Below are 21238 nucleotides of genomic sequence, written 5' to 3'. Positions count from 1 at the left end.
AACCTCATATTTAATACCCCATCCATCCCAAGTTACTTGAGTCGTATTCCATTTTGTGTTGTCCCAAGTTAATAGGGTCATTTCACTTTTTGACTAAAAACAAAATATTTAATCATATCTATTTTATTCTTTATTTTACTTTATTCTCTTTTCTCTCTCTTACCTTATTCTCTTATTTACTGTATTTTACTTTATTTAATTCACTAAACAAAACTTTCTTAAATCTCGTGCAAAAAAGAAACGTCTCAAGTAATATGGAACAGAGGGAGTACCGTAACTCAACTCTATTGACAAAAACGCTAAAACTTTAATTGAATAATTTAAATTAAAAAGAATAGGAAAAGAAGTTCAAAATAGGAATCTAAACTCAACGTACCCTTATTCAAATAGAAGTATATTCCTTTAATCCCGCCCGATTCTATGTCTGCCAGACCTATATAAACCGTGTTGTCTCACTCACTAAGACTACCATCATCAGTGACATTTTCACCAACGTCACCCATGTAAGACAAAAATACTATAAATAAAAATAATTCTAAATGAAATTAACTTGACCAACCCTCTCATTTCAATGTCGCCCTACTGACCCCAACAAAAAGTGGGAGTCAAGGACACATGTCATCTTCTTGTTGGATGTGGAGTATTTAATTAATTTTGATTTTCTTGCACTACTTTAATTAGTTATTATTATATATTCAATTACTTATATTTCTTTTATTATACTTTATTTGTTTTAATGTCTACTTTTTTATAATTTATAGTATAAACTTAGTACTATAAATCTGAATCTCGCCACATTTTGAACATTTTCCATTAAATTAATTTTTAATTTTTTATTACTTTAAATTATTGATTTATTATAAATTAATCATAAATTTGTATATTAATTTAAATTATATGAAAAATAAAAAAGTTGATTGAAAGAAGGTTATGTATGCAGATGAATATCTAATATTTTTTATTTTAAATTTGAATCAAATACTTTTTTATTATAATTTTAGATATTATTTAATATATTTAAATTAATTATAAAAAAAAATATTAATATAAAATATATGAAAAAGAAAATATTGGGTTGGGTTGAGGTTAGTGATGGAAGTAAAAATGTTGAGGGAGTTATGCATGTGCATGATAGAAAAATAAATATTTTATTAAAAAGTTGATATAGTCTAACACTCTGCCACCTATTATTGATTTGTATCGCCGCAGTCTCCGCAAAATGGCGCAAACGGGCTCACAACTCCCTCTCGACAGCGACGGCATCTGCATGCTCTGTAAAGAGAGGCCTTCCGAAGAGGCCACTCTCTGCTGCGCCACGTGCGCCACGCCTTGGCACGTGTCCTGTCTCTCTCAGATCAACAATTCCTCCCTAGGGTTTGAGTGCCCTGACTGCTCCGGCTACGCCCTCACCGGAGCTCCCGTGCCTGCAAATGCGGATAGCAAGGATCTCTTCGCTAAGATTCGGCAGATCGAGGCCGATGATTCCTTGTCAGAGGCGGAAAAGGCTAGCAAAAGGCAGCAATTGCTGTGCGGGAGCATCCAAACCGATGCTGGAGAAATTTCGGAGGAAAAAGAGGACAAATCGTGTGATATTCTGGTTGTGATGGGCGAGACTTTGAAGTGTGCTTATTGTATGGAGCTTCCGGAGAGACCTGTTACGGTATTGATTTTGCTTTACTCTTTACTTATTTAGGCATTTCGTTCGAATTTAATTGAGATTAGAAAGCTAGGGTTGAGAATCATTCAATTCAAACTTAATTGAAGTGTTTTGTTTGAAAACCAGACGCCCTGTGGGCACAATTTTTGCTTGAAATGCTTTGAGAAATGGATCAAGCAGGGAAAGCGTACCTGTGTCGTAGCAACTTGCTGGACAAAATGGCCAGCAGGCCACATCAACTCTGCACTTGTGGCTGCTATGAGAATGGCGAAGCTGATGAGAACAATCACATCTGGCTCTGTTGCCCCCCAATCTGTTTATTGCTACTTACATGACCAGGATCGTCCGGACGCGGCATTCACTACTGAAAGGGCGCAGAGAGCGGGAATGGCCAATGCTGCAAGTGGGAGGATTTTTGTTACTCTCCCGAAAGATCACTTTGGATCTATTCCAGCAGAGAATGATCCTGAGAGGAATGTTGGGGGTTTTGTTGGAGAAACGTGGAAAATGCGTATGGAAGTCAGGCAGTGGGGTGTGCACTACCCTCCTATAGCTGGCATTAGTGGGAAGGCACGTTATGGCTCACAATCAGTTGTCATTTCCGGAGGTTATGAGGATGATGAAGACCATGGTGAATAGTTTATCTACACTGGAAGGTTATTCGCATTTGCAACTATCTAGATACCCGTTTCCCTTTTTGTGCTGTGATTTCTGTTTTTATTTTTTCTGTTTGTCAAGAGTCTAATATGGAAAATGGACGGTGGTGCCATCTTATGTTTGATAAAATATGCCATGTTTCCTTTGTAAGTCCATAACATTTTATGGATAAGAAAGTTCACTAATCTACCGTTTTTCATGTACGTTGCTTGTTACTATATTTATTTTCTTTTCCTTATTGTTTACATTTATTCATTATTGACCTGATTATTTCCTTTGTATGTAGAGGACATTGGTTTAATTGCATCACTTACTACCTAATCTTCCTTACTAAGTCAAGGTATATCTGATTTTACTATTTTTTTTTGGCTTTATTTCTATTGCGGTGGTGGGAAGCAGTTAACTGGAAATAGACGTACGAACAAGGAGCATTCAATTGATCAGGAGTTTACATACAACAATCAGGCTTTTAGAGTTAGCTGCATGAAATGTTATCCTGTTCGTGTTATCAGGTGATAATTTTATGCTCACTACACCTTAATTATATGTGGATTTTATAGCCTGAGCATGAAACAGCTCAGCACCATATTAGTTGTGTGCATCTCTCTTTTTCGCTCTTTAAAGTGAAGTTCCGATCCGTTCTCTATAAAAGTCTATGCAACTTTAAGATTTTATTTCTTGAAGAACAACTATGTACTCCAAAGTGGAATACATGATTAATTTTATGATGATTTAGAGGTAGAGCATCTTTAAGTTTTGGCAAATAAGGCAAAAAAATTGAACATGCCAAAGTTGACAAATTTTAAGAAACAAACTTTTATTGCACCCTTCTGGACTAATTGTTTCTCATATACAGATATACTACTATTTAGTACTCCCTCTGTCCCATTATAAGTGAAGCGTATTCCTTTTTGGCCCGTCCGACCATAAGTGAGACATTACTTTTTATGGCAAATAATCAACACTCTATCTCTCTCTTACTTTATCTCTCCTATTTTTCCTTTCTACTTTTTTCTCACTCCTACTTTATTATCTCTTCATTTAATCATTATACATTACTACCTAAAAACCTGCGCCCAAAAGAATGTGACCCATGTAATGGGACGGAGGGAGTAGTTTGTTAGTCCCACATTACTTGCACTATATTCCTTTTTTGGCGTCCCAAAATACTTGCACTCTTTCTATTTTGGGTAAAAATTAGTGTTAGTTAAACATCCCCTTATTACACTTAAAATGCTAAATAATGATATTAATTAATAACTCATCAACCCCACCAACCCATCCACCGCTCATTTGGAAAAATACACGTCTCTCTCTTCAAACTCATTCTCTCTCTAACCTAAATTCTTCCGCCTCTCTCTAAAAAAACTAATTTATCCACGGTGCTCCCAACCCCAACCTCTTTCCCGTCAGCGACAACCTCATCCCCTCTGCGAAAACCTGCAAAATGGTGGGTGGGTTAACCCACAATTTTAAAAATTTTCATCTGCCGCCATTTAGATTTGGGGGCTGACTTTTGATTTAAATTTGAATATACATGGAGTACTTTTACATTTTGTTGTTTACAATTGATATGAAGTGTGTACGCGCGCAATGTAAGCGCTCTGTGTGCGCGCTCGCAATGTGTGCAGTGTGTGTAGTATGTGAAGGTGCCAATTTCGTAACTATTTGAAATTCCAATTATCTACTTTTGATATGAAATTGGGAGGAATTGGAATGGTAATTCAATTCCAATTATTTTGCGGTATCAATCATTGGATATGGAATTGAAGGATCCAATTCCAATTCCACAGGCCTAATTCATGATATTGAACAGAGCCTGATTATTATCCTTTGATCTTAGGCGGTAGAATGTTGTTGGAAATGGATTAAGCCACCACCTCGTAGTGAAGAAAAAGTGGTCGATGTAAATCCTGTACAGGGCGAAGGAAAAATTGGTGATTAAGAAATTTCAAACAATTTCAATGAGTGAATCTTCTACAAGGTATGATAATCCACAGTTTATGGCACTTAATCCAAACCATGTGACCAACTTCTGCTTGTTAATATTTTGTCGTAATGGTTCCTTTAGACGTGATTGTTTCACTTATGGCTTTGTTAACATTTTTATTCCCATAAATCTGTTATGTATTGTAACCCACAAGGAAACAATTTTATTTCAATATAGAAGTTGAGATCAACAATTTCTTCAATTTTCTTTTGTTTGTTATAGGATTTTGCTGCCTCATACGTAAAAAGGTGATGAATCAACCCTTGACAACTCCATGTGCACATAACTTTTGCAAGTCGTGTCTTGAAAATGCATTTGAAGGACAATCATTTGCACAAGAGACGGTCTGGCAGAATGGACGAAGGCTTCGCTCGAAGAAAAATGTACCGACATGTCCAGCATGCCCAACTGATATTTCTGAGTTCCTTCACAGTCCTTAGGTATGCTACGTATGTGCTGTAAAATACTATTAGGTGCCATTCGGTTGCATGACTAATTATCATGAAACTATCCATCTAGGATTAAGTTGTAGGACTATTTTAGTTGGAGGGGTTGGCTATGACTATGACTAATTATCATGAGATTATCCATCTAGGATTAAGTTGTGGATTCAATCTTATGAACCAAACATGATACATATTTAATCATGAGATGTAATCTTGCCAACTGAACACCCCCTTAGGGTCTGTTATTTACACGGAATTGAAATTAGAATTTGTATAATTCAATTCCAAATCCTTAGATTGGTAAATACTCCTTCCGTCCAAAAAAAATAGACCACATTCATTTATGGAATGTTTTCAACAAAATAATAACCCTACACATCATTTTGTTTACCACTTATGCCATTAGAGTTAAAACTTCTCTCTTACACTTTTTCCCTTCTCTCTTACTTTTTTCCCTTCTCTCAATTTTTTTCCTTCTCTCTTACTTTACCAATTCTACATTAAAACCCGTGCCATACACCAATTGTTCTATTTTTTGTGGATGGGGGGAGTATAATAAATTTGATATGAAGTGCAGTGCGTGTGTAGAGTGTGTGCGCAATATGCGTAGTGTTTGTGCAGAGTGTGTGCAAAGCTTGTGCAATGCTAAATTTTATAATTATTTGGAATTCCAATTGTGGAATTTTTAGAATTGGAATTGAATTCCAAATATTTCGCAGCACAAAACATTGGATTTGGAATCGAAGGCTCCAATTCCAATTCCGCAGGCCCTATTTCATGATAATTAACGAAGCCTATAAACTAAAAAATATCCAATGTTCCTCATATTTTAGGTAAACCAGGAAATCATGGAGGTTATAGAGAATTTGCAGTCTGGACTTGATTTGTATGCAAATGGTGATGCTAAGGGCTTGAAGGAAAATAGTTCTGAGAAGGGAAAGGAGGACACAGGCGACCCACCAAATGAGAAAATCCTCTTACGGGAAAGAGCAGTTTGCCATCGGTTGTGTTGATTTGAGATTGACCCGTAGGTTCTAATGCAAGGAAGAGACTGGCCACTAACGTAGGAGGGGCAATACCAGTTTCCTTCTGGGGTTTGTAGAAGTAGAGGATCCAAGCAATATCTATGATACTCGGAATCACATTTATCACACAACAGAACATTGTCATCATCCTTGTCCCTTCCACAAACTTTACTAGTCCCTCATCCCATGAAGCTCTAGGGTGCGCACTATTACACACCTGAACAAGAAGATTATCTCTCTTTCAGAGTATCAACACTTGAAACTTTTGCATTGGAAATATCAGCCATTTTTTGGAGAAGTGTCAGAACTTGTAATTTACATCAAACATAAGAAGTTCAGGAAGAAGAGGAACGAATACGAAATGAACACCATAGTCTGGGCGAACTCAAATCCATTTTTAGAGATTCAAATATGTTGCTTAATTCCATAGAATTCCAATCATTTTACACTGTCCGGTCGGTACACGGAATTGGAATTGGAATTGAATTGGGATTACAATTTTACAGAATTGAATTTGAAGTAGGATTATAATTCAATTCCAAATCCATTGTTCGATAAAAGTGATATAATTGATATGAAGAGTGTGTGCAGTGTGAAAGTGCGCACTTTTATAACTATTTGAAATTCCAATAATCTACTTTTGCTTTAAATTGTGAAATTGATATTGTAATTGTAATTCAATTACAAATCCAAATATTTTGCGGTGCCAAACATTGGATTTGGAGTTGAAGGCTCCAATTACAATTCCGCATGCCCAATTCCTTGATATCAATATAGAAGTTGAGATCAACAATTTTAATTTTTCTTCTGTTTGTTATAGGGTTCTGCTGCCTCATATGTAAAAAAGTGATGAATCAACCCTTGACGACTCCCTGTGCACATAACTTTTGCAAGTCATGTCTTGAGAATGCATTTGAAGGCCAATCATTTGCACAAGAGAGGGTCTGCCAGAATGGGCGAAGGCTTGCTCGAAGAAAAATGTACTGACATGCCCAGCATGCGCAACTAATATATCTGAGTTCCTTCACAGTCCTCAGGTATGCTACCTATGTGCTGTAAAATACTATTAGGTGTAATTCGGTTGCCATGACTAATTATTTTGAGACTATTTATCTAGGATTAAGTTGTGAGATTATTTTAGTTGGAGGGGGTGGCTATGACTAATTATCATGAGACTATCCATCTAGGATTAACTTGTGGGATTCAATTTTATGAACCAAATATGATATGTATTTAATCATGAGATTTAATCTTGCAAAGCGAAGACCCCCTTAGGGGGGTCCGTTCTGTACAAGGAATTATAATTTGTATAATTCAATTCCAAATCTTTTGTTTGATAAATATAATAAAATTGATATGAAGTGCAGTGTGTGTGCAATATGTGTAGCATGTGTGCAGGTGTGCGCAAAGTGTGTGTGCAGAGTGTAGCGCAAGCGTGTGCAGTGCTCAATTTTATAATTATTTGGAATTCCAATTGTGGAATTTGTAGAATTGGAATTGAGTTCCAAATATTTTGCGGTACAAAACATTGGATTTGGAATTGAAGGCTCCAATTCCAACTGCGCAGGACCTATTTTATGATACCGAACGAAACCTTATAACCATTTCTTGAAGCTTGAATGCTGGCCTATAAACTAAAAAATGTCCAATGTTCCTCACATTTTAGGTAAACCGGGAAATCATGGAGGTTATAGAGAAATTGCAGTCTGGAATTGACATGTATGCAAACGATGATGCTAAGGGCTCAGAGGAAAATAGTTCTGGGAAGGGCTGGACGATGCAGTTGACCCATCAAATGAAGAAGCAGAAAGCCAACCTGAAAATCCTCTTAAGAGAAAGAGCAGTTCGCCTAGCCTCTCGGATGAAGAAGAGAAAATAGAGATAGCCAAGAGAAGCAAAGTGGATGTTGGTGATGGCCATGAAAATACAGAATTCGAAAAGTGAGATATGGAAAGATTCACTGTCTCATTTGTTTATACTCTAGCTGCATTGTTGTAACATGGACCACATTTTTTGAGAAACCACAATTGTTTTAGTTTCCAATGTAAAGTTATGAAGATATGAAAAGTGGGAAATGGTAGAGAAACAAATATGAACAGCAAGGTTTTTTCTGGTTTTCTCACAGAATTTGAATTTAGAAAAATCTTGACAACAGACCTCCTCAACTGTGAATTCCCAATATTCTTTCACCTCCATCAGTTTTGCTAATCTGGACCGTTCTTCCAAACATTGACATGAATTCTCCAATATTTCTTTTTTTGTTCCATTGACTTGAGATTGACCCGTAGGTTCTAATGCAAGGAAGAGACTGGCCACTAATGTAGGAGGGGCAATACCAGTTTCTTTCTGGGATTCGTAGAAGTAGAGGATCCAAGCAATATCTATGATACTCGGAATCACATTTATCACACAATAGAACATTGTCATCATCCTTGTCCCTTCCATAAACTTTACATAGTCCCTCATCCCATGGAGCTCTAGGGTGGGCACTATTACACACTTGAACAAGTAGATCATTTCTCTTATTCACAGCACTTGAAACTTTAACATTGGGAATATAAGCCATTTTTTGGAGAAGGGCCCCAACCTGTAAATTGACATCAAACATAAGATAATTTTAAAGATTTTATGAATTTCTTATTAATCATAATAGACAAAAAAGGCAAAAGATGTTAATTTCTAGTTTAAGTAATAAATTTATAGTAGTATGTTATAAGGAGCAAACATACCAACAATATTTGTATTCTCCTATTGGAAGGAAATACTGAAATGAGTGAGAGTGAGTAAAATGAATATTAAATGGGAAAATAAATTAAGTGCAGTTCCAGTGCGATTTCAACAAGGCAAGGACTTATTCATTCATCGCCCTCGTTGTGATTACTCCCGAATAACTTAATGACGATGAAGTACAAATTAATTTGCAAACCTCTCATCATCAACAGATGGAGTGTTTAAATTATCATGATTACAAAAAAAATACACTTTCCTAAAAAAACTTTGGAAACGACTTGACTTCAGCTTTAATGCAAAACTAGTGTTAACCCACGTGCGAGGCACGATGGAATATTTTTTTGTCATACAGTTTTAAATTGTTAATTGATTAATTAAAATAAAAAATATTATAAATATATAATGTTTAAAAATAAAAAAGTATATCATATAATAATAATCAATAAATATATGCTCCTCAATTCATTTTACACCTAAAGAGATAAAATTAAACATGACTAGATCAAGTGTTGGCACTTTTGAAAAATATGTTTAAAACAATCCTTCATATTTCTCTAATAATAACAATGAAAATCACACTTTTAACAAAATAATAAATCGATAACTCATAATATTCAAAACGTCAAAATTATGACCATAAAATTTCAAATGATAAACTACACAAAAAACATTACATTAATTGGTTGAATTAACACTATTATATTGATGAATAATGATAGACCTTTTGAACGTTGGAACGTTTATCTTTATTCATTGCACTATTTTATATGCTACTTTACAATTCTCAATACTGCAAAAAAAAAATTGTAAAAATATACTTAATATAATATACTACCTCCGTCTCTCAAATTTTGACACAGTTTACTATTTCGGTCTGTTCCTGAAAATTTGACACACTTCACTTTTTACCATTTTTGGTAGTGGACCTCATATTCCACTAACTCATTCCTACTCACATTTTATTATAAAACTAATACTTTAAAAGTAGGACCCACATCCCACCAACTTTTTCAACTCACTTTCCATTACATTTCTTAAAACCCGTGTCGGGTCAAAGTGTGTAAAAATTTGGGGGACGAAGATAGTACTCCCTCCGTTTCGCCATAGTTGAGTCATTTTTCCATTTCAGAAAGTTTCTTCATAGTTGAATCATTTCTATATATGATAACTTTTTTCTCTTACTTACTTTACTCTCTCTTACTTTATTCTCTCTACTTTATTCACTTTATACTTTATTCTCTCTACTTTTTCTTCTCTCTTACTTTTTTATCTATTTATTTAACACACTCAATATTTATTTCTAAAATTCCGTGCCGAAAAGTTTCGCCTCAACTATGGCGAAACGGAGGGAGTATATATTTTACTCAGCATGATCACCAATAGATAAGATAATTAGATTCTCTATATAAAATCAGTTGTATCCCTGATCTGAACAATTAAGTGCTAAATCCTAATTTCAACAGTAGTATTATTAGTAAACCAAAATTTGGTAGGAGACTATTTTATTTTGTTTGAACAACTAATTGTTTGATCAACTCGATTTTAATAGGTTTTATTATCTCATTGCAAATATACATATTATGCACCACTTATTAATTAATCATAAGTGATAAATATTATTTTTTGTGTGAATCCACTTAATATAATTATAGCGTCAGTGACAATATAAATATACAAAAATAATAAATTTTGTAAAGATGAAGATAAATATTATGCATGTTTCAAGTTAAGGATGTTACAATTCTTCCGTCTCTAAGAATTGTAAGAAATATTAGGAAAAAATTCTTGAATCATATACACGTGGTACTCTAACTATTGTAATCAAATAAAAAAAAACAACAAATGAAATGGAAATTACAATCAAAATTATAAAATAAACAGAACTTTAAATCTAGTCGAGAAAAACCCTCTTTCCGCAAGACAAATTACATCACGGCTAGTGCTCTCGAATTGACGTATTATCCCCAAAGATGACACGACTTCCTCCTAACGTATATAACATCTCAAACCCGCTAGGCACCGATGAACTTAATGGAGCTCCAAAAATTGAGCAATACAATGTTCCTAAAATATACAATAAAATTGAGCTTGAGAAAGAATGGGGAATGCTTGTGTTGGTGTGTAATTCATCCACAACTCTGCCTTTTATAGGCACAGAATTAGGATATGATAGATCATGGAATTAAAACATCATAAATTATAAAATTAAGAGAATAGAGGTTACAAATTTTGTTAAATTCTCATCATCTTCTATTTAAAGATTTGTAACCGCTTACTCATTGTAGTGCTATAAAAATTAGTAATTTAATATTTTTTAAAATTGCATTTACATCCCTGGCATAAAATGACTATTTAAAACTGCAATAACTCGCCTTTTATATTAGTATAGATATAGATTGGTAGATTAAGAGAGTGAAAGATAAAAAATGAGTAAAGTAAGACAGAGGAAGAGAAAAAGTAATGAAATTAGTGTTCATTAGATTGCGGGGTCCATTATCTAAAATGGAGAGTTTCTATTTTTAGGATACGAACTGAATAGAAAAGAAATTCTATTTATAAAAAACGGAGGGAGTAAGAAATTATTGCGTATTAATTATTTTTTATAAAATAAACTGCCGAAATCTTCATTTTGGATCAAGAGTGCATAAACCAAAACATTAGGCACACTCCCTATTAATGCAGACTACATGTTAATTTTTATGATATATTAGTGTAACACCCGTGTGATGCACGGACAATTAATTATCTGTATACTTTCTCTGTGGCCCATTATAATTGAGACGTATTCCTTTTTATATCATCCCACTATAAGTGAGATAGTTTCTTTTATGACAAAGCAACACTCTATCTATCTCTTACTTTATCCTCTCTCCTACTTTATTTTACTCACAAAAACATGTGCTCAATAGAAATGTCTCACATGTAATGAGACGAAGGGAGTATTAATTTAAATATTTAATTAGTTAAGATTTGACTTATTACCTTAAAGTGAACGCCGTCCACAACCAGAACAAACAATTTTAACTTGTTTTGTTTCTTATACATCTAAATATGTAGAACAGCTATTAAATGTAAAAACACAACACATTGTGCCAAAATAATATGTTTTATTCGTTGGAAACTAAACGATGAGTTTTTACAACATACAAGAATAAAAAAATGCTTTGCAGTATACAAAACTCGAACAATCTCCCACTTATACTCAAACATGTTTTTGAGTATATACTAACTAAACATGCAAAAATGCCAAAAATCTCTCACTTATACTGAAAGCGAGATGAGGTCTCGGATCAGTCGAACTCCTATTCCATCCACGTCACCAGCGATGCCCTAGGGTTTGAATGCTAAAATATTATGATTATTTATAGTTTATAGCTAAAATATTTACATTCCAGTTCATGGAATCAACTTTTATATTTTTTCTAATTTAATTTAGAGTAAAGGTCAATTTTTGTCCTAAATATATGACAAAAATACGAATTTGGTCCAAAACATTCACTTTTTGAAAAACAGGTCCATAATAAATGAAAATGTCGACGAAGTTGTCCTTTTTTTTACTGTTTCGTAAAAAAACTAACGGTCAACGCTAATTGCACAGTAGCATGACCGTTAGTTTTTTGACGGAACAATAAAGAAAAGACTCGGACAAGGATTTCATTTGTTATGGAGCTATTTTTAAAAAAATGAATGTTTTGAACCAAATTCATATTTTGGTCATATGTTTAAGATCAAAATTTACCTTTACTCTTAAATCTAATTGAGCACTAAGTGTTCGATAGCTTATGGAGTATATTAACACTAATTCAATAATCCTACTCGTGGGCACCAACCCTATAGTTAGTAAATAATGCATTTATTAAAAACTTCGAAACAATATCGGCACACCCACTAAATCAGAAACATTCTCATATTCATTTGGTCATCTGTTAGCGAGCTGTGCGTTGTGCTCGGATTAGAATACAATTGACTAATTTCAAAAATCAACAAAAAATGAGATAGACTTGATAGCTGGTCTGTGTAGTATTGTAGGGGTTGTATTAGGCTGGAGTGTAGTGCATACCTTAATTTTTTTTCTTTGTCATACTCAGCTAAAAACCTGTGAGCAAATTATACAAGACTGTTGTACTTGTATATGTGATCTATGCAACATGAGCTAATAACTCAGACTAAATCTAAGAATTTGTTTGTTAGGCAGAGAACTGGAATTTTGTTTAAAACATTGTATACAGAGTTATTTCCTCCGTCTCATAATAGATGTCACACTTTCCTTTTTAGTTTGTCCCACAAAAAATGTCACATTTCATTTTATGGAAAAAGTTCTCTCTCACATTAATTTAAATATACTATTTTCTCTTTCCACTCAACACACAAAACAACATCTCATAAAATCCAATGGCATTACTCAAGTGTGTCATCTAATATGGGACGGATGGAGTACTAAATATACACATCGCGCACACAAATAACACTCACATACACGCATTGTGCTCACACACACACCCACACAAAGTGCACACATACATACTGTAACAGTCCGCCCTCCTAGGATACAATAAATGCGGCAACTGCTACCAAACGGACTCGAAGAAATGAACAAAGGCTAGGGTTTCATTTAAAGAGTGTTGACCAAAAGATTAGAAAGAACTATCAGAGTATTTAAAACAACAACTTCACCTAGAAACTTGAATAAAAAAAAGGAAGGTATAATAAATGGCGTTCAAGAATCTTCAGAGTATGACATAGTTTCCAAGATACAAACCACAAGATAGTCTAAGGCCTCTAAACTGAAAGGAGAGTGCAAAATATTCAAAATAAACATAAGTGTATCAAAAACTCAGCGGAAAGCGACCAAGAGAAAGAATAGCTATGTATGAAGACACAACTACGCTTGAAGTTCAAAACAACCATCTTAATTCATTATCATGCTCAACACCCGCCACCGCTTGTCATCGTTCAACCTGCACATAAGGAAAACACATTCAGGGCTGAGTATTTTGAAATACTCAGTGAGCTCGTTACCAAAACATTTTATAAGTTATGCCACCCTTACCATAGTGAACTCGAGTTTTTAAGCAGTTATAAGAGAATATCACGAGTATCACAAAATATATTTTCATAGATTGGCCAATCAAACATACTCCTCACTTTCCTCATCAAATTCCACAATCACAATCTTTCCATGGTGCGACGAAAGTGTGGCCACACTTTTCGCCCACGAGACCGGCCGACTATCAAGGACGACTCCCGATCCCCTCGTGTACACAGCCTGGTAGGGTTTGTGGCCCATACTCAGACCCGAATTCGTTTAACATATCCATAGCCCTATATCCCAATGGAGCGAACTCTCAAACTGGGCATCAGGCGCACAATATCACAACAAAACAGACATAGGCATGGCATAACAGTTAAACCACCCTTATAACACCAATCAATACTTTTGACAAAATAAAAGAGAGTTTTAAGAGTAAAGCCCACCTCGATTGCTTAGATTTCAAGTAGTTTCGCTTTTCCGTTATCCGGCTTCGCAACCAAGGTTTCACCTTTTAATCACATAGGCACATATCACAAATTAGGTTCAACACTACTCTTACTCATGCATGTCTCAAAACTTTTCCCTTTTCCCCTCGATTTATCTTATCATTACTAATCAATAAAAATCATGTTTATCACACAAGTTCCATTCGCATTTCCAATCTAGATCTAACATCGACATATGTTACGCAAGAATATTTAGCCATCAAACACACACTACACCAACACAACACACACACACACGTCTCGCACACACACTCACACACGCACACACACACATGAAACATATTCCCATATCCCCTTTGTCCCACTTTCACTCAACCAAGATGCATGAGGGTTCAAGAAGAACGATTAATTGGTTAGAAAGAAGAAGAATTGAGTAAAATAAAGAAGATGGATATAAAAATACCTTAAGAGAAAAACGAACGGTAGAAATTAAGTATTAGACTCGGTTCTTCAAAATTCTTGGATCAAACTTCAATTCTTCACAAAGGATGGAGGATTATTGGAGTAAAGTAGAAGAAAATTGGGAGAGTATGGAGAAGAAGAGGGGACGAAAAATGTGGGGGCTAGGGTTGGGGCTTCTCTTATTTATAGTGCTCAACAAGATCTTTAGGTAAATAGAATAGAATATTTGGTAAGATTTATTCTCCATAATTAAATAAAACAATATTATGGAGTAGGGAAGAAGAAATACCAAAAATAAGCTCTAAGGCACAAATCATGGGATTTTCGAAAATTTGGCTTCTTAATTAGCCAAGATTTTGTTTTGGTATATTTTACGGAATAGAATAAAATATCACGGAGTAAAATAAAAATAAAAATCCTACCCCATTGGCATAGAAATAGGCGTGTAATATGTGCCTTAAATAAGGCATAGATTTTTGAATATTAACTAAAATAGGATATGGCAAGATCTCTTGAGGTATGGAAAGATTTGGTAGAATATTTTAATTCTAGGTATGGAAGGAGATCAAATAAGGGATCAATTAAACAATAAAATAATTTCTTCCTTCCCAACATAGTGATTTTCGAAAATCACCAAATAGCAAGGGGGTTTCGATTTTTTCCTCTTTAGAATAAGGAATAACTGGGTCTTGGATTTAATTTGGATAAATATCCCAAGAATTAAATTAAATCCAGAAAAATAGAATTTTTTCTTCAAAAATCGGTCGAAAATGGCTAGTATTTATGGAAATTTTCTCTAATATTCTCACTCACCCTTAAACAATTAATTCACCTCATAATTTAATAAATCACATGCCACATCACATAGTCACTTTTCAAACTTCCCGGTCAAAGAAACTCATGCAATAAATTCACTTATCAAATAATTCACATCTTCCACGTCATCAATAATAAATTTTAGGGCTCTAAAATTAGGGTTCTAAATTCCGAGATGTTACACATACACATTATATAGACACATTATACCATGCACAATACAAACACTAGTGTGTGTGAGTATGTTTGCACTGTGTGCACATACAAAGTACACACATACATACACACTATATACATACACTACACCCATGCATAATACACATACTACATGTAGTATGTGTGTATGTTTGCAACGTGTGTATTGTGGATGTGTGTAATGTGCGTGGGAGTGTGAATGTGTGTGCGTGCAATGTGTGTATTGTGTGAATGTGTGTGTGCTGGTTGTGTACACGTGTGTATTCATAGTGTGTGTATGTGAAGTTATCTAATTTGTACTCCCTCAGGTCCCCATTAAATTGTCATATTTGATCCGTACAGATTTAAAGAAATTTTTTGACTTTTATAAGTAAAGTGAGTGGAAAAAGTTAGTGGAGTGTGTGCCTTATTTTTATACTCACTCCGTCCCTTTGTAGTAGATGCATTTCTTTTCGGCAAGAGATTTAAGAAAAATTATTTTAAATGAGTTAAGTAAAAGGAGGATGAAGTAGAAAGGAAAACGATAGAAAGTAAAGTACTTTTTGCCAAAAAAGGAAATGACTCAGCTACAGTGGGACAATCCAAAAAAGAATACGACTTAGCTACAGAGGGACGAAGGGAGTAGTATATTAGCGTTATAAGAGCATTCACTCTGGTTGGGCCCTCCCAGAGGGCCCTTCTTTTTCTATTATTTCCATATCGTCATTTTATCAAAGGGCATATCTCCCTGCAATGGAAGGGTCCTCCCAGAGGGCCTATTCCTTTCCATTTCATTTCCACATTATCACTATTTTATTTTAATTATTTAGCATTTCTATATTTAATATGTCAAATTAAATAAGTTTAAATGAAAAAAAATTAATACGCAAATCTTTGTTGTATTAAAATATTTGAAAATAGGATACAACGAGATGCAAATTTAAAAAAATGATGGGAAGTAGATGTGTATATAGAGAAACCAATATAAATTCCGAAAAAAACAAAAAAATTATATGTAACTGGCCCTTTCTGTACAATAGAGAGTCGATCAAACGCCCTTCTCATCGGCTAGAAAATAATAGTGGGTTATCAAAGAACCTAGGTTATCCGGATGGTTAATATGGTTGAGATTTTTCCATGTTAAATATTTATAATCATATCCCTTTAAATTTTGTGGGTTATCCTGATAACCCTTATATTTGGGCTGCATTGATATTCCTAATAGGAAGAACATCATTTAAAGTACACAAAATTCTCATTAACCACCCAAAGTCCCAAACTACTCTTTCATCCACAAATTTGGTTCGAATCTGTCAAAACCCTAGGTAGAAGTCATTCATTTTCCTTTGTAAATCTCCCGCTTACTTCATCTGTGAAATTGCCTATCCGGGTATAAGGTTTTGTTGGGAAATACGGAAGAAAACAAGGGTTAAACGAGTAAATAGGAGAAAAATATCAAAACACAATGGAAAATGAAAAAAATTGGGAAGTCAAAATTGTCATTAATGATTTACATCACATACCAAACACTACGATTACCAATTCGAAAGACAGGACATCACTATGACTATATTAGTCATGTAATTAATAATTAGAATTTGAAATTTCAAAATACCTTCAACTCAAAGTTGGGCTTATAATTAATTACATATCAAACACTATGATCGCCTATTCATAAAATTAGACATCCATATGACTATTAGTTACTCCCTTCTTTCCACTTTAGGAGTCCCGGTTGAGTTGGACACATGTTTTAAAAAAATGTTTTAGTGTGTAATAAATAAATATTGTAGTGGATGTTGAGATCCACTTTTAATTGAGTGTGTAATAAATAAATGTTGTAATGGATGTTGGGACCCACTTTTTACTTACTTTGTAGGCATTTTTTATTAGTTTATCCAAACCAAGACTCCTAAAGCGGAACGCCTGAAATCGATCAACCTGGACTTCTAAAGCGGGACGGAAGGAGTATATAATACTCCCTTCACCTAACAAAATATTCTCATTTTGTCATATTTTTTGATTAAATAATGTAGGAATTTTTCACTAACTTTTTCTATCACTATCATTAGTAAAGTTAAACAAATTCTCTAAACCAGCGCCAGTAAAAAAATGGGACTTCTGTTGGGCACGAGAGGGAGTAATACTTATATCAAATCCAATCCTCAATAGGAAATTGAAGTTTCATTTGCTTAGTTATGGGAAAATTGAGGTTCAATCTTATTGATAATCATACCTAGTTCTCAATAAAAAAAATATTTGATCTAGTATGTAAATAAACTGAAATATATAGATGTAACTATAATAATAGTATAATACTTCGGGGTATATTTATTTTATTATTTTTTAAAAATATCAATATTAAAAATATAATGTCATGTTTTGATATTATCAATTATTACAGTTTCATACTACATAAATATAATAGATTTGTATTGTATTCCATGGAGTTGGAAATCCTTGTTGCAATTAAAAAACACCAATTTTCTTAAATCTCAGTTTTCTCTCTTTTTTATATATATGTCTTTTATGTTTACTTTTCATCCATTTTAAAAATATATATAATCAAGTCTATTTAATCCTTTATACCTCTCTAATATAAATTCTAACTCGTGAAGGCAGATTTACTATTGTTTTCTTTTGTTTGTTACACCTCTCAATTTTTTGATATAAAGAGTCAATCTGAATCATTTTCTTTTTTTTTTTTCTTTTTTTTTTCTTGCTCATCATTCAATCAATTTGGTGCAATCTAAATTAATTTTTATAAAATTCATAATTAGTTCACTAAATATATTTTGGGACAACGGACATATTTTCAATTCTTATATAAAAAATTAGAGCTACACTTAAAAATGACAGTGGGGTATACATACATGTATAATACCTATAATATAAATAAAACTAAATAACAAGGATAATAATAAAATAAAAAAAAGCATAAAAATCAAATTTAAGAATCGGAAAAGAAACTAGAATTAAGTAGAAACGATAAATGAGATAAGTAAATTATTAGTATTCATAAAAGGGGAGTGATCCATTTGTTAACTAATCATTTAATTGTTAACGACAACTAATTTAAGATCATAGGATTTTAGAAAATTAGTGGTCTACAGTTTGCTACGTGTAATTTTTGTTTTTATTAATTAAATCAAAAAAGATAAAAAAAAAAAACTACTCCCTCCGTCCCATTGAAGATGACCCACTTTCCTTTTTGGTTTGTCTCAATCAAGATGACTCATTATTTAAAATGGAAATCTCTTTATCTCTACTTTATTCCCCCTCTCTTACTTTACTCTCTCCACTTAACACACAAAATAAAGTTGCATAAAATCCCGTGCCGCCCAAGAAAGGGGTCATCTTCCTTGGGACGGAGGGAGTACCAAATTAGGGTTTTGGATGAAAATGTGAATATAGATAGTGTTTGTAAAATATCAACACAATGCTTTGACAATGTTAACATATTGCTTATATTGACATTTTACATGTATTATATTGACATATTATATATACTATGTTGACATTTCTACTGTACGAAAAAATTAAAAAACAATTGAATTTTTTTTCAAATTTTGACGTCGGAACATATGCAAGTGAGATTTAGTTAGAATCCTTATGAAATTATTTTTAATTTGATATATGTTGTGTAAAAAAATAATCTAAATCAAGAAAGTTATATGCGTTTTAAAGTTATAAGATATTTTTCAAAAGCTAGTTACAACTAATTTGTTGTAAATTAACCTTAATACCCTTATTGACGTTTTTTGTAATACCCGCACCCTTAATTTTTTTTTTCTTTCGTTATATTAATGTCGAACTAGAGATATAATGTTCTTTTTTTTTTTTAAATAAATGGAACTCGAGGCTTTGATAAAACTTAATCTTTTTAGTTGCAAGGTAAAAGCTAAAGAAATAATCGAACGAACTAAAACAAACTAATATACGTTACGGAATATAAAGAATTTCGAATAGCATTACATACACAATAAACTATTAACTAACTTCAAAAATTACATGGATCAAAGGCTTCATATAAAAAAACAGAGAAAAGAAAAGAGGAAATTTTGATGCACTTCGGGCCTCTCCTCCAGGCCCGAACCATAGCCTGTTTCAAGCAGCCCATCGGGCCCAAGGCAGCAAGGTAGCAGCCGAGTTTTCTTGCAGCTCCTACTGCAATGTAAAAACAAACAAGCATTATTAAATGGCCAACCATCAAAACCTGCCATTTAAGAAAGGAAAGGGGTAAGGAGACAACTAAGAGCTTCTTGTTGTAGACCAAAAAATTTACTAAATAAGGCAAGGTCAGCCCTTTTCAACTGCAGCAGCTCCCACCCAATGGCTTTGCCACCCCTACATGCTCCTGCAGCTTGCAAACAAAGAGAGTTATGAACTAAAGTACTAAGAGGGCATGTGAGAACAAGATGAATTAATTAGTCAAACTTAGTACTCCAAGTAACACCAAAATGTTTCAAGTAGAAGGCTGCAATGAGGATCAAAAACAAGAGATATGCTGGGCATAAAAACAAAAGGAGATCAGCCTCATTAACTCCTCCTAAGGTACAAAATCAGCCTATAAAAACCCCCTCCAACACCACTTATGAACTCTCCTACACACCACAAGAAATTTTCAGCAACATAGCAAGATTTAGAGTAGGAGAGTTTGAGTTTTAGGAGCTGATTTTCAAAACAATTGTAGCTTTCATCAGGTAAACACCAAGTCCTTCTTTTCTTTCATATATGTACAAGTTTGCATTCATATAGTTGCAAGTAGAATCTGCCCAAACTTGGAACTTACAGCACTTAGCCTAATAGTATGTTTCACCATCAAGTCTTCTTTGAAGTAGCTAGAAAAATACTCATAAATCACCAATTTCAGTAAATATAACCAAAGTAGAATCCTACTGCCTTAATAACTAGAAAGGATGAGGAAGCTTATCTCGTTAGCACAAATCTGCCGGATTTCCGGCGACAGCCCTTCGGCAGCCCGGAGTAGACAATAACAGCCCTCACCCCAAATCCATCCTTAAAATCGCAGCTTTTACAAATCCACAAGTTAAAAATACCAGGCTGTGAAATTTAAGATTTAATCTTTGGAATTAAGACAAAACGCTAAGAAATGAAAGGGGGTGAAAGAACTTAGCTTTTAGAATTGTGCTTGGGCTGCCCGATCTGGACGACGACGGAGGGCTGCGAGGCGGCGGCGGCGGCGGCGGCAGCGCTGGTCTGCGAAGCAGACCGAGAGCTTCCGCCTCAGCCAGAGATGTCGGCGACGGCGTAGTGGGACGGTGAGACAGCCAGAGGTGCTTGCCATTCTGGGGGAGGATATGGTTGAGATAGGGCTCGTAATGGAGCAACGAGCGAGCTTCGACGGAATCGGGAAGTTTCGGTAAATCGCGCGACTGCGAGACAGCGGCGACCCAACGACCGGAGCAGCGAACGGTGGACGGCGAGGGGTGAGGCGTCGCGCCGCCGGTTCTCTTCCAAGCTAGGGTTTTGTGTGATTTGGGAATTTTGAGAAATGAGAGAGAGTAAGAAAAGCCGATGGAGATGAGAAGAAGTTGGGCCAATTCTCTTAATTAAATGCTTGGGCCTGCCCCTTCTAATTTGATTGGGCCTCTCCATTAAAAGTCAATATGGGCTTAAGAAATGTTAGAAATGGGCTGCCTTTTATTAGAATATAATTATGGAGTTGGGCCACCAACTAAATTAAATCATGGACTTGGAATTTAATTAAATCATGGGCTCTCCTATGTTGTTGATTAAACAATTAATGGTTCGCTAATTATTTTCACGAAGATAAGTCTAA

General features: G+C 34.3%; 1 protein-coding gene, 1 long non-coding RNA gene and 1 pseudogene across 2 annotated transcripts; 2 read left to right on the top strand and 1 right to left on the bottom strand.

Moving 5' to 3' along the window:
• Nucleotides 1–1215: 1215 nt before the first annotated feature.
• LOC125203839 (E3 ubiquitin-protein ligase ORTHRUS 2-like) lies at nucleotides 1216–6216 on the top strand. Its single transcript, XM_048102323.1, has 6 exons — nucleotides 1216–1660; nucleotides 1784–2313; nucleotides 2714–2826; nucleotides 4158–4298; nucleotides 4527–4744; nucleotides 5584–6216. Exons 1-2 carry the CDS (start codon nucleotides 1220–1222, stop codon nucleotides 2294–2296), a joined length of 954 nt encoding a protein of 317 aa, XP_047958280.1. The 5' UTR covers nucleotides 1216–1219; the 3' UTR covers nucleotides 2297–2313; nucleotides 2714–2826; nucleotides 4158–4298; nucleotides 4527–4744; nucleotides 5584–6216.
• On the top strand, nucleotides 5599–7818 carry LOC125206122 (annotated as a pseudogene).
• An 11540-nt stretch (nucleotides 7819–19358) lies between these two features.
• LOC125208246 lies at nucleotides 19359–20362 on the bottom strand. Its single transcript, XR_007174074.1, has 2 exons — nucleotides 19688–20362; nucleotides 19359–19602 (listed from the first exon to the last, which is right to left on the bottom strand). It is a non-coding gene; the product is annotated as an uncharacterized LOC125208246 (long non-coding RNA).
• Nucleotides 20363–21238: the final 876 nt, after the last annotated feature.

Source organism: Salvia hispanica, chromosome 2 (assembly GCF_023119035.1).
Source record: "Salvia hispanica cultivar TCC Black 2014 chromosome 2, UniMelb_Shisp_WGS_1.0, whole genome shotgun sequence".
In the NCBI taxonomy this organism is placed as follows: Eukaryota; Viridiplantae; Streptophyta; class Magnoliopsida; order Lamiales; family Lamiaceae; genus Salvia; species Salvia hispanica.
The sequence above is the reverse complement of the archived record's forward strand: the minus strand, read 5'-3'. Positions and strand labels throughout refer to the sequence as shown.

What these genes read in the sequence shown, in the direction of transcription:
- LOC125203839 (XM_048102323.1), top strand. Translation starts at nt 1,220, where the DNA reads ATGGCGCAAACGGGCTCACAACTCCCTCTCGACAGCGACGGCATCTGC. An exon ending in TTCCGGAGAGACCTGTTACG is followed by an intron (nt 1,661 to 1,783) that starts GTATTGATTTTG and finishes TTTGAAAACCAG; the next exon opens with ACGCCCTGTGGGCACAATTT.